The sequence below is a fragment of the Podarcis filfolensis genome, assembly GCF_964270895.1.
Source record: "Podarcis filfolensis genome assembly, chromosome: 17".
NCBI classification, from domain to species: Eukaryota; Metazoa; Chordata; class Lepidosauria; order Squamata; family Lacertidae; genus Podarcis; species Podarcis filfolensis.
The window spans coordinates 9,698,465-9,712,571 of NC_139621.1; the positions used below are offsets into that span (position 1 = coordinate 9,698,465).

The 14,107-nt window shown below is 47.6% G+C and overlaps 1 protein-coding gene across 2 annotated transcripts in view; it reads right to left on the reverse strand.

The window, feature by feature from the left end:
- Positions 1-20: 20 nt before the first annotated feature.
- Positions 21-14,107, reverse strand: part of SWSAP1 (SWIM-type zinc finger 7 associated protein 1) — a 33,027-nt gene continuing 18,940 nt past the window's right edge. Inside the window, exons 1-2 of one of the 2 annotated variants that reach the window (XM_083594017.1) lie at positions 3,731-5,351; positions 21-1,900 (exon numbers count right to left, since the gene is read on the reverse strand). In XM_083594017.1, the coding sequence (XP_083450143.1) occupies positions 1,373-1,900; positions 3,731-3,982 (780 nt within the window). In that variant the 5' untranslated portion in view covers positions 3,983-5,351 and the 3' untranslated portion in view covers positions 21-1,372. Of the gene's footprint in view, positions 1,901-3,730; positions 5,352-14,107 lie in introns of those variants that run through there. The other variant, XM_083594018.1, reaches the window with a different exon arrangement.

Sequence of the window (14,107 nt, forward strand, 5' to 3'; positions counted from 1 at the left end):
TGCCACTCCTAACGGAACTGGTCCTGGACATCTTAGACTGGGATAACTACTGACCAGTCACAAATAACCTTGGTTGAGAGAAGGTGGTGGGGAGACTTGTGGCCGGGCAGCTGCAAGCATGTGGCAAATTGATCCTGCAGATGGTGCTGCTCTACCCTGAAACGCAGTGGCACTGAAACCATGAAGACAGGCACTGGGACCAGTGCAGGGCAGCAATATGAGCGGTGTACCCAAATCAAGCCCCATGTGATATATTTTACCCCAAGGGAGCACATTTACAAGAGCAAACAAACCCAGGGGGAACACAAGAGGGATTTCTCACATCGTGGTGCACTGAATGCGTGCCATGCACTAGGTCACAACTCCCTAGGAAGAGCATGTGCTTTGTGTACACTTTTGACTATTCTGGGAAGCAAGCATGAAACATGACAAACATACAGACAACACCCCACCACTTGTGTGCAATTGACTTGCACGCAACTGCACATATGTGCCTTGCCGGGAAATAACTAATTCAATACTAACCTGGAATGGTGGGAGAGTCCTAGTGACTCACAAGGAGACCCTCCCCAGAGTCCAAAGTCCAGGGGAAAAAATGCTCCAAGGGCTCCAAAAAGGTGTGCAGGAGCTATCACTGCAACAGCTGTTGGGCAGGAAACTACTTACCGTGCTTATGTGCATTTCGCTTATGAGCACTGATGCTCAGAATGTAAGCCCCGCATGAGTGGGGAATCACCTGTATGTGAAAGAATCCAACACCACTTTCCCTTTCTGCTGTAGTGTAACCAACATAAAATAGGTCAACGGGGGGATAGAGATCTCTTTATTTGCTCAAGGTAAGACAGTGGGAAGAATCCAAGAGGCACTTTTGCTCACCCACTCCATAGGCAACTGTCCACATCTCTCCCCCCCCCCCAGGTCACGCTCTGAAAACCATTTCCCTCACACCATACAACTGGGTTTTTAAAAGACGAAAAAACAAACAAACCCAGAAGTGTAAGATTTAATCTCTTGGTGTTCTGTTTGCCGAGTCTTAGGGCCTTGCTTCCTTCCAGGGCTTTTCTCTGCAACTGGCAAAGCAAGAAAGGTACATTTCACGTTTGCGATCGGAGGTGCAGCCAGTGTAAGCAGAGCCAATGGGAAGCTGGAAGGACTCTACAGTACAGCATAGAACTTGCTACTCGTCAAAAAAGGGCAACCTCTCAGCCCAAAGCTGGGAAGAAACAAACAACAAACTGGAGTAAGAAAGATTTTATCACCTGGGAGGTGAATGTATGTGTTTGGGTCAGAGGTAGTTGATTACCTGAACACAAAAATGACTCAACTAAGGACCACCAGAGGCCTAAGATTGGGAGATGAGAAAAGGATGGGCTTAAGTCTCAGGGGGTCGATTGCTCCTCGAAGCTGTGCACCCATCAACTTCCCCTTCGCACGGAAGCAGAGAAATCCTCATGTCCCCTTGTGGATCGAATCTCACCAGCCATTCTTGGTCCTTAGTGCCCGGCTGGGAGAGACGTGCTCTAATCAGCTTGGTGATGCCCTGCCTACCTGAACCAGCAATCTCCTCTGTGCTCGGATGCAGCCAGCACTGGGCTGGGAAGTAGCGCTCAATTGCCGAGAAATACTCCGCTTGTTCCCCAGTTTCTCCAGAAAGCCTCATGGAAACGATGAGCTTGCAGCCTGCAGCAGACTCCACGGGGAGCTTCTGGCTGAAATGGTTCGCCGTGTCCAGCAGCAAGGCCACAAGCTGAGCTGCCATCGCTGGGCTGGAGCAGCTGCCCAAGTATTCCTCCAAGCCGTCCAGAACGACTAGGGAGAGGGAGCAGGAAAAAGTTTCATGTAGGGAGGCCACCAGCTGAAGCAGCTCCCGGAACGATGGCGGGTACAGGAAGTGGATTCTCTAGGGAAGCAAAGGGAAGAGTGTTAATGGCCAATTTGTAGGAATGAATAAGCCACACTACAGGCCAGGGCAGTGGTCGCCTCACTTGCATATTACCGTATTTTTTGCTCTATAAGACTCACTTTTTCCCTCCTAAAAAGTAAGGGGAAATGTGTGTGCGTCTTATGGAGCGAATGCAGGCTGTGCAGCTATCCCAGAAGCCAGAACAGCAAGAGGGATCACTGCTTTCACTGCGCTGCAATCCCTCTTGCTGTTCTGGCTTCTGAGATTCAAAATATTATTTTTCTTGTTTTCCTCCTCCAAAAACTAGGTGCGTCTTGTGGTCTGGTGCATCTTATAGAGCGAAAAATACATACCTTGGTAATATGGCCATAGCTGTCAACTTTTCCCTTTTTTAAAGGGAAATTCCCTTATTTTGAATAGGATTCCTCGCAAGAAAAGGGAAAAATTGACAGCTATGAATATGGCGCCCTGAGCAAGGACAAAATTTGATGTCCCCCCCCAATATTATTATTTTGCATCCCCTCGACTCCGTGCCCCGGGGGGGGGATGAGATCACCTGCACCACCTTACGGCATGTAATGCCTTGAAAGAAAATATTATGAAAATGATTTATAGGTGGTACATGACTCCAGTCAAGCTCGCAAAAATTTACCACTTGTCTGATAATAAGTGTTGGAAATATAAAGAGACTGAAGGTACATTCTTTCACCTTTGGTGGACTTGCCCAAGGATTAAGGCTTTCTGGGAAATGATTTATAATGAAATGAAAAAGGTATTTAAATATACCTTCTTGAAGAAACCAGAGGCCTTTCTCCTGGGTATGGTTGGCCAATTGGTGCCAAAGAAGGACAGAATTTTTTTTATGTATGCTACAACAGCAGCAAGAATACTCATCGCAAAGTACTGGAAGACACAAGATCTACCCACCTTGGAAGAATGGCAGATGAAAGTGATAGACTATATGGGACTGGCAGAAATGACCGGCAGACTCCGAGACCAGGGAAAAGAGACGGTGGAAGAAGATTGGAAGAAGTTTAAGGACTATCTTAAGAAACATTGCAAAATTATTGAAGGCTAGAACGATGTTGATTTAGAAATTAAGGAGTTTAAAGCTGTAATGATTATGTGTTAAGAAAAGAAAGGTAAAAAAAAAAAGCATATAGAAATTAGGGAAAGGATTTGCTGAATTGACTTAATTAGAGAATGGAATACAGAAAGGGGAGGTATGAGGAGGTCGGGAAAGTAAGTTTTATGAATATAAGGGATGGAAATTATACCTGTTTTGTATGTGTGTTTCTTTTTCATATTTGGAGTGTATGTTTTGTTATTGTTTTTGTTGTTATTGTTCTGTTTACTTTGTTTTATATAAATTCCTAAACTTTTAATAAATATATTATAAAAAAAAGAGATCACCTGCACCACCTTAAACCCCCATAGCACGGAGTCGAGGGGATGCAAAATAATATGGGGGGGGGCACCAATTTTTGTCCTTGCTCAGGGCGCCATATTACCATATTTGCCCACTGGCGCAGCGGCCTTCGGCCTTTCAAATTTCAGTGGCACCTTGAATGAGGACAAAATGTGACACCCACCCCCCAAAATATTTCTTATTTTCACAATAATTCATTTTGGTACAGCTGTTTTTTTTATCTCAGTAGGGACCCACATAAATACTGTATAGGTATTTTTGTTGTTGTTACTCACTCCCTCAGCTGAGCGCCCTTTGCGCGGGAGTCGCCGCCCACCGCGCCCTAAATCCGGTCCCGCAATCTGGCCTCATGGGTGGGCTGCTGGCCCACCTACCCACTCGCCCACCTGCCCACCCACCTGGATGGCTCCGGCTCCGGCTGCATCTGCGCCCCCGGCCGGCAGGCGCTCCAGAGGCCGCGGCGCCAAGAAAAGCGCGCGAGCCCGCGAGGAGGAGGAGGAAGCGCCCAGCAGCGCCGCGCGGAACGAGAGCGCCGAGCGCCCCGAGCCAGCGGGACCCAGCAGCAGCAGCGCCGGCCGCGGCAGGAGGAGGAGGAGGCCAGCCGGGTCGGCGCCCGGAACCGGCTGCTGCTGCTGCAGCAGCGCCGACATGGCCAGAACCGGCGACCGGGTGGCGCGCGCGCGCCTTTGCCGAGGGGAAGCCGCAGAGAGTGGGCGCGGCGGCGACGACAGCCAATCGGCGGCGCAGCGGATGTGGATCGCTCGGCTTTGGTGGCTGGGCTGGCTTCGCAGCCGCGTGGGAACGTCCCCTAGATGCGAGACGCAGCTGGATTCGGGGGATCGGGGGGTGGTTTTTTTTGTTTGTCTCGTGCAACTGATCCTTTCTGAACGGGGTGGGGGGAGAGACAGGTCGCCAAATCGGGACACCGCGCTCCTTTTACGCACGGCACCGCGCTCCTTTTACGCACGAGCCGCCTCTCCTTGGATTGGGGTCTTTTTGGCACAACAGCGATCTCATTGCTGCCCGCCCTTAAGGAGCTCCGACTTCGCAAATATGGCGCCCTGGGCGAGGCCAAAATTGGCGCCCTCCTTTAAAAGATGTATTCTCACAATAATTCATTTTGGTACGGTAGCTTCTCTTTACCTATAAATATAGGGTGGTTTTTTGTTTTTGTTTGTTTGTTTGTTTGTTTTTAGTAGTAGTAGAATTAGTAACAGTATTTTGCGCCCGCTCGGCTTGGCACCCTGTGCAGGGAACCGCCCACACTGCCCTCAATCCGGCGCTGCCATTATTTTTGTTTATTCAGCTCCTAGCTGGTGTCATCCAGAATTCGGAGCAGGTAGTGGTTAGGCTGCTAATACCAGGTCACCGAACCCCGATTTGGAATAGCGTGCTGCGGCACCCGCAAGAGTCGCGCAGGGTCAAGGTCTGGTGAGCAGATTGTACCTAGCTAGAGTTGGTCAGGTTAGCCCCCGTGACAGGGGTGCAAAAATCGCGCCTCTCCACTGCTTCATGCCTGGGCGGCGGGGCAAGCCGCGCAGGCTCTTCGCATGGGCAGTCGCAGCAGCCCTAGGGGACCCCCTTCCCAGTCAAGCCACAGCGTGACTTTTTTCGAGTTTCTGGACCATGGACTGTCCCAGACTTTCGCTGAGAGGTTTGGAGGCTAACTGATTGACGGCTTTCTAACGGCTCCTAAGGCAGGAGGAAAATACTGGAGATTGCTTCGTTGTTCTGGCTTTCTATTCGTTTCTTTAAGGTGATATCCCACTTTCTCCATAAGAGATTAGTTGCTGTGAAAGTCTGCAGCAAAACCAACCCATTATTGTGGTGGAATACAAGGCACAAGGAAGTGAAAGGCAAACCCGGATTTGAGGAATGTTGCCTGCTTTTTAGGTGCATTTATATATCTGCTTAAGTTATCATATTAAAGATGATTGAAATGAGCTTGTCTTGATTGTATGTATACTTGGTTGTTGTTTTTTTAAAAAAAACCTTATCTAATGGACAAATAATAAAGTTATAAACTACCATGTTCAGTATTGTTGAAATGAGCTTGTCACAATCATATGCACCCTCAAATAAAAAAAGAAATCTAAGAACAAATTAAAATTTAAATTTGTAGAATGCTTATACATTGCATTGATCACCACCTTTTTGTTTTGCTCTGAACATCCCAGGGGGAGGGGGTCTTGAACCCACCCACCCACTGCTAACCTTCATAGGAAGGAGCCTTGTCATACGGCAAGCAACGCAGGGAAGGGGGGTATCTCTTGCCCAGCAGGGTCCTAGAAGAGAACACACTCTTCGCACCCATCCCTACGATGATTTGGGTGGAGGTGTAAGTCACAAAACAGGCCCATCATATTTATTTAACGTCAGGACTTAGTTTTGGGATGTATAAAATAGATTTTGGGACGCGGGTGGCGCTGTGGTCTAAACCACAGAGCCTAAGGCTTGTTGATCAGAAGGTCAGTGGTTCGAATCCCTGCAATAGGGTTAGCTCCCGTTGCTTGGTCCCTGCTTCTGCCAACCTAGCAGTTCGAAAGCACATCAACGTGCAAGTAGATAAATAGGTAACGTTCTGGCGGAAAGGTGAACGGTGTTTCCGTGTTCTGCTCTGGTTCGCCAGAAGCAGCTTAGTCATGCTGGCCACATGACCCAGAAGCTGTATGCCAGCTCCCTCAGCCAAATAAGCGAGATGAGCGCCGCAACCCCAGAGTCGGCCACGACTGGACCTAATGGTCAGGGGTCCCTTTACCTTTACCTTTAAAGTAGATTTATCAGGATCATGTGAAGCTGCCTTAGACTGAGTCAGTTCACTGGGCCGCCTTCTAATTTGACAGGCAGGTGTTCTTCAATCAGAGAGAGCAGGTGCAGAATTCAGTGGCCAGATTGATTGGGGCAGGGTGGTCCAAACACCAGTTCTGGCATGACTGCACTGGTTACCAGTTAGTTTCTGGGCTCAGTTCAAGTGCTGGTTTTGTCCTAAAGCCATATGTAACCCCAATACCTTCCACTGTAAGTGGATTCAGTGGCATGGCTGTCCTGCTTCTGCAGGTAGTAAATAGCTCTCAGGGCTAGTAGCCATCGTTGGGCCTTACCAACTACCTAACCCAGCCTTTCTCAACGTGGGGTCCCCAGATGGACTATAGCTCCCATCATCCCTAGTTAGCAGGACCAGTGGTCAGTGATCATGGAAGTTGTAGTCCAACATCACCTGGGGACCCAGGATTGAGAAAGGGTGGTCTAATTTTCCGAAGTTGGTGACCATCATGGTATCTTTTTTGGTAGCACATTTCATTATTTGCTTATTTATTTATTATATTCATCTCCCAAGGAGCTCAGGTTATTGAACATAGTTCTCCTTACCGTTTATCCCCAGAAGAACCTTGCGAGGTAGACTAGGGTTAGTGGCTGGCCCAAGATCACCCAGTGAGCTTCCTGCCTCAGTGGGGATTTGAACTCTGGTCTCCCAAGTCTTAGTCTGTTGCACCACACTGGCTCTCAATAAATGAACTTATGTGCTGTATAGAAAAAGTGCTTCTTTTTATCTGTCCCTGAATCTTTTACCATTTAGCTTCAGTGGATGGCGCCAGGTTCTAGTACAGTGGTACCTCGGGTTACAAATGCTTCAGGTTACAGACGCTTCAGGTTACAGACGCTTCAGGTTACAGACTCTGCTAACACAGAAATAGTACCTCGGGTTAAGAACTTTGCTTCAGGATGAGAACAGAAATCGCGTGGCGGTAGCGGGAGGCCCCATTGGCTAAAGTGGTACTTCAGGTTAAGAACAGTTTCCGGTTAAGAACGGACCTCCAGAACGAATTAAGTTCTTAACCTGAGGTACCACTGTATTATGGGAGAGGGAGAAAAACACTCCATTTTCTCCATGCCACGAAAAATCTTAATGCACCTTAACCATGCCCAGTTTTTAACGAACTAAGAAGCCCCAAATACTGTAACCAGGGTTTTTCCCCCAGCTGGAACTCACAGGAACTCAGTTCAGGTACCTCTCAGGTGGGCATCATTGCCATTATAAGAGAACAAGGGAGGCATTCAAGGTGAGTTCTAGCACCTCTTTTTTCTTAGAAAAAAAGGACCGGTTGTAACTCTCTTCTCACTGAGGAGTTGCCCTCAAGTCTGCAGTTCCTTGGGATTTCTCCTTGCCCCTCTCCAGGCGCGCAGGCTGCCCTCCTGCGCAGATACATAGTTCACCTGTTTTCATTCTGACTTTGTGTTTCAGAGGTCATTTTGAGACATGAGGGGCAGGCAACAAGGGGCTTAATTAAAACATTTAGCAGTTACTAAATGCTGGTGCTTTCAGCGGACCGGTGCAACCATCTGCTGCATGCTTGGCAGTGCTGAGGCATGGAGATGCATGCAAACCCTCACCATCTGTCGAGTGCGAAAGGCGTGCATGAGGATGGGGAGGGAGGGCTGAGGTTCTTCCTGCGCACGGCAAGGTAGGAGCTGGATTCTTTTTGGTGCTTGACTTAAAGGCAGGTGGGGGAAAGAGTCAGGTCTTCTTGCATTAGATACTGTCCTGCTAGATCCTAGGCACAGAGGATCCATCTGAGATGTCAGCATCACCTACCACCATATGATGGTAGCTCCGCTATGAGCGAAAGTTTGGGGGCTTTTTAGTTGAAGAAGGAGAAGAGTTTAGACTTGATATCCCGCCTTTCACTCTCCTTAAGGAGTCTCAAAGCAGCTAACAATCTCCTTTTCCCTTCCGTGAGGTGAGTGAGGATGAGAGACTCCTGAGAAGTGTGAGTAGCCCAAGGTCACCCAGCAGCTGCATGTGGAGGAGCGGGGAAGCGAACCCGGTTCACCAGATTACGAGTCCACCGCTCTTAACCATTACACCACGCTGGCTCTCGAGAAAGAGAAGCAAGTAAGGGAGGCAGAAGACAAAATAAGCAGCCCTTTGATCCAAATTCTCAACTTACCAAGACCCAAGAGTTCGGTAGGGTCCAATTTTCTTGCAAGTGCTGAGGTTCTCCTCTGCTAAATTGTTTTAAGTGTGCACTACATTATTTTAGGGACACGGGTGGCGCTGTGGGTTAAACCACAGAGCCTAAGACTTGCCGATCAGAAGGTTGGTGGTTCGAATGCCCGTGACGGGGTGAGCACCCGTTGCTCGGTCCCAGCTCCTGCCAACCTAGCAGTTCGAAAGCCCATCAAAGTGCAAGTGGATAAATAGGTACCACTCTGGCGGGAAGGTAAACGGCGTTTCCGTGTGCTGCTCTGGTTCGCCAGAAGCGGCTTAGTCATGCTGGCCACATGACCCGGAAGCTGTCTGCAGACAAACGCTGGCTCCCTCGGCCAATAAAGCGAGATGAGCGCCGCAACCCCAGAGTCGGTCACGACTGGACCTAATGGTCAAGGGTCCCTTTACCTTATTTTAAGTGTGCACTGTGCTACAATGTAAACCTAAAGGTGCAATACAGATGTCTACAAACACACATATCATATAAGTCTGCTTGGTCAGGGAATGAGGATTGATGGACAGGGGCTGATCTAGGTTTGCCCTGTGAAATCACTCTTGGTACAAAAGGTCTGGCCAAGTCACAAAAGCTTCTGGATCAACATCTCACACCAGTGGGGTCAGCAGGCGTATTGTCAACTCCCAGAAACTGGTTGCCCAGATATTAAAAAGGGATGGCGGGGGGGTGGGTGGACCCAGGGAGTGGGCATTATGTGCTATATGTGTGATTACCAGAGAAATGTCCTGGGTGTTGCGCCTATGACAACAGCACTGCTGCCTTTACCAGGGCTGCCATACATTCGGGTTTTCCTGGACATATCCAGGAATCAGACTGCAAAAAAAAAATCTGGGCGGGTTTTTGCTGAATCAGCAAAATGTCCAGGAAAACTTGGACGTATGGCAAGTAGGGAGATTTTAAACAACACACCATCTTTGGGGAGATGTTCCCAAATAAAGCTCAGCAACTCCCCACCCCCAAAAGGCTCAACAATTTTGTGCAGATTTTCACTTTTGGGAATATGGCAACCCTACCTTTACTGACTTTGCAACGGGTGCAAACAGCAGCCGTTTGGAACAGCTGCAAAAATGTGGCAGCTTCTTCCAGAAGAGGCAAGGAAACCTACCTCTTTGTTGAATTTTTGAAAAGCATTCTACGACTTACCTTTTAAAAAAGAAAGCTTCGACTGAAGTGCTATTTCCATGGCTACACAAGAGATTCGTATTCTGTTTGATACGTGTGTGTGTGTCAGAGAGAGAGAGTGTGTGTGTTTGTTCTGATGTAAACTGCTTTGAAAGTTTGGGGAAAGCAGTGTGCAGGTATTCAAATAAAGGGATAAAATGAAGGAATGAGAGGCAAGTGAGAGGCGAAGAGGCATTAAGTGGAAAATATTTTGTGTAAGACATCCTTCGTGTCGCTAGATGCACTTTCAGAGTCTACAGAATCAGCCCAGGGAGCAGTTTAAAGCACAAAAACATTTTAAATTGCTCATATCTTCAGAACACTGCGCAGTCTTATCCAACTGATGGCACCTCATTGCAGGTGGCTGATGGACTCCTAAACAGGACCAAACATTTTAAAGACTGTTTGTATTCTATAGCTTTCCTATTTACTTTATTTTTACCCAGACAATATTTTATGTTGTACAGTGCATTTGGCTTTGATGTTGCTATGCCTTTGGTAGAAATGGCTGGATGATATTTTTTAAAATAATAATAATAATAATTTTGCAACACAGCACTCAAAGTATTTCAGTGATTGTCCTGAAAGAGATAATATTTCCAAGGTGGTGGCAATTCTTTCCTCCCCTGAAGATTTCTCACTTTTCCCATTTCAGTTCCGGGGGGGAAGAAGAATGAACGATGTTGCCACTTTCCCACTCTGAATTTCCAACTCCCTCTCTCCCGCCGCCAGGCCTTCAAATCTTTTATGACTTCATTGTGACCAAGACACGCATCAGATTATTTTGATGGACATGTCATTAACTAACAAAACGCTTTCACCTACCCACACAGGCGAGTCCCTTTGCTCCACCCTCTCCGCTCACAGCTGCAAGTGAGAGAGACCAACATCTGATTTCCGTTCAGGGTGGGGGGCTATGATGTAGCAAAGTGCTGCGGCTTCCTTGTTGGGGGTGGGGCAGGTCAAGTGCAGTTTTCTAGCCTTGCCTGTCAGAGCTGCCAATCACCTTTAGTGCTGCCCAGCAACCATGTTGCCTAGTGACTGCCGATCTGGTTGCCAGGTTACGCAGAGAACTCCTTTCAGGGTTCTGATGGATAGACTTTCATAGTTAGGAAACCAGCACCCCACCCCCACCCCCAACCACCGCCCAATTCCTATCATCAACCCACTTAAAAGGTTATATTAACCCTTAATTATATTTTTCTGCATTCCTCGGCAAATATAGATGCCACAGCTCAGAGGCAACCAGTAAAATGGAAAGCGATGCTGTGTGCCTCTTAGGGTTTCTGGGTGGGAAATATGGCAACATAATTCCACTTTCCTGAGAAACTTATTCATTCCACAACACTCCCCTCCCCATCACTCTGTGTGTGTGCTTGTGTGTGTGTGTGTGTGTGTGTGTGTACATGTATAAAAAAGGTAAAGGTAAAGGACCCCTGGACAGTTGAGTCCAGTCAAAGACGACTGTGGTGTTGTGGCGCTCATCTCGCTTTCAGGCCGAGGGAGCCGGCCTTTGTCCACAGACAGCTTTCCAGGTCATGTGGCCAGCATGACTAAACCGCTTCCGGTGCAATGGAACACAGTGATGGAAACCAGAGAGCATGGAAACGCTGTTTACATTCCCGCCACAGCAGTACCTATTTATCTACTTGCACTGGCGTGCTTTCGAACTGCTAGGTTGGCAGGAGCTGGAACAAAGCAACGGGAACTCACCCCGTCATGAGGATTTGAACTGCCAACCTTCCGATCGGCAAGCCCAAGAGGCTCAGTGGTTTAGACCACAGCGTTACCCGCGTCCCACTGTATGTGTATACACAAAGCTCACACCACAGACTGACCTTGTAATGCCACAGACTGAAATTGTAATGCTGGCGGTCAACAAAAGAGGTTTAAAGACTCCCTCAAGGCAGATCTTTAAAAATGTAGTATAAACACTGATAATTGGGAAACACTGACCTGTAAGCGCTCCAATTGGAGAACAGCCTTTACCAAAGGTGCTGTGGACTTTCAAGAAGCACAAACTCAGGACAAAAGGTGAAAACGTGCTAAGAAGAAGGCATGTTTGGCAAACCCTCACTGTGACCAACTCCCGCCCAGAAACCTATGTCCCCACTGGGGAAGGACGTGTGGCTCCAGAACTGGCCTCCACAGTCACTTATGGACTCACTGTTAAGACCATGTTCATGGAAGACCATCTTACTAGGCTATGAGTGATCGCCAAAGAAGAAGAATCTGCCTCAGATTCTAAGATTCGCAATTTTATAGATAGTATGTTTTTAGTCCTCAGCATTCCAGGCAGGCTTCCTGGTGCTCAGTGAGAAACAGGGCTTTCTTCCCAAAGTTTCTCTATTCTGGCAAGGGCACGAAACAAAAAGACATGCAGATGTGATGATCATTGTGCTTGATAAAGTTTGCATACTTGCCCTTATTCTGAAGTTATATGTGCATGGGAAGTGAGCCACACTTGAACAAGCTGCCACATAAGCAGCTTGTTTTTAACATTTATTCCCCCTTCCTCTTGTTAACTTTGTTTTCATCCACTGTACCTGTGCATCTGTTTGCACGTACAATTCAACAGCATCCATCAAACATGAGTTCACTCTCTGCATTTATTGAAATTGGCTTCTCCCCTATGAAAGCTGTAACAATTCTCCCAGTTTCCAGCAGAGCAGGAAAACACCAAGTCTGGTTTGCTCCTGTGTTTTTGACAACATCTTGATATGCAAGAATTAGCAGGTGATGCTTTTTGAGGCCTGGGGATAAACAGGAGCACTGATTAATGCCTGCAGACCCAGCTGCGATTAAAAGCACATAAATGCTAGAGTCAGTAAAAAAACTCCACAGGGTCAACCAACCTTTTCCCTTTCTCTCTCTCCTTTTCTTGCTGTCATTTCATGATAACTGAAAAGCAACTCAAAGCTACTTGTGGCTACAGGCTGGTCTTAATCTGAGCCAGATTCCACTCCATCACTTCATTTGAGTGACACAGTCAGCTTTGAAACAGCAAGAGCTCCTGAAGCACACACAGTCTTCCCTTAGTCGCCAAGTAACAATAGCCAAGTTCAGCTGTTTCCAAGCAAGTTGAAGCTTTCCTCTGCAATGTGTCTTAAGAAATGGCCTGCTGGTCATTGGGTCATGCTCGGGCCAGGGGGCTTCTGTAGCAAAATACCCGATTTTTAAAATAAAGGTTTTTATTTTTTTTTTTAAATCAAAAGCAAAGAGAAACAAAAAACGTTGCATAGTACATGAGCATTGTAAAGGTTGCCTTTTCAAAACAACCAGGGAGCAGTTGATGTGGAGAAATAAAAGCAGCAAAACACAGCAAACCAAATTTCACCAAATTTCCCCATTTGGTGGGGGAAGAGAGTTTCTGAATTTCATATATGAGAATTTCATATTTCTGAATAGGATGCATCAGAAATGAAATGCTCTGAGTCTTCCTTACTCTTAGAAACACATTCTTGGTGAGTTATTTAATCTGTGATAGCCAGAGTTCACATCTTCTTGTACCACAGCAAAAGGTTTGGGTCCTGTAGTGCCTTCCATTTCTGAAAATGTAATTTAATGAACCAGATATTGGTTGAAAATGGCTCCGAGCGTTTGAACCAGCAAAAACAAAATAAAAGGTAATTTGGAGAAACGTCTTGCATATCCTCCTCAGACCATTAGTGATCTGGAATTGGATGTTGTGAGGAGCAGAGAGGGATTGAACAGAATGGTTGATTCAATTACAGTGCATTTGGCTGGGGCAGATTGCTCTCCATTCGCAGATCATGTTGTTTTTTGTTTTTGTTTTTAAATGGAATGGGAAAGAAAACAAGCATGGAAGCAAAATAAAAATCTCAATGATGGATTTCCTTTGTTGACTGAAGTGTGCCCACAGCATTACCAACTCTAGTCCCATTGCAATAACACACCAGTTCACTCTGCCTTCCCAGGGTGGGATCCTGTCTCTTACCTGTATTCCTATCATATGCAGGGAGCCAGTGGGAATTCTGGGACCGCTCTGCTGCAGCCCCATTGTTGGGGTTGATGGCTTGGGTCTCTTATCACAGGGTTGACGGACCCTCCAACATTTCTCCAATGAAAACAGGGAAGCCCTAAGGAAAAGTGGGACATTCCGGGATCAAACCACCAAGTGGGATGGCTTCTGTAAATCCGAGACTGTCCCTGGAAAATAGGGACACTTGGAGGGTCTGTCCTAGCATCAGAGCAAGAGACCAAGCGGCTAAGAATGCCATTATTTAGACTAGAGGTGTGCTCTAGCCAGTTTCGCAAGGACCATGAATTCCAGACAGGGGCGAAGGAAGGGGGTGCAGTAGGTGCAGGCCGCCCTGGGTGTCACCACTGGGGGGGTGATTAAATGCCGGGTGGCACTCCCCGGGGGGCCTGCAGCACGCCTGAGCCACGGGTCTCTCCTGCGAGAGATGTGGTGGCTTGTGCGCGCAGGCTCTGCGCTGCCCAAGCAGTCCGTCCGCTGCCACCCCCCAGCTATAGGGTGGCTGAGTGAGAGGAGGCAGGCAGACTCTGGCGGCCCTGCATTGCGCCCACAGGCACCCAAGCGGCTTCCTCCGCCGCTGATTCCAGAGTTGAAAAAGCACCCAGCTG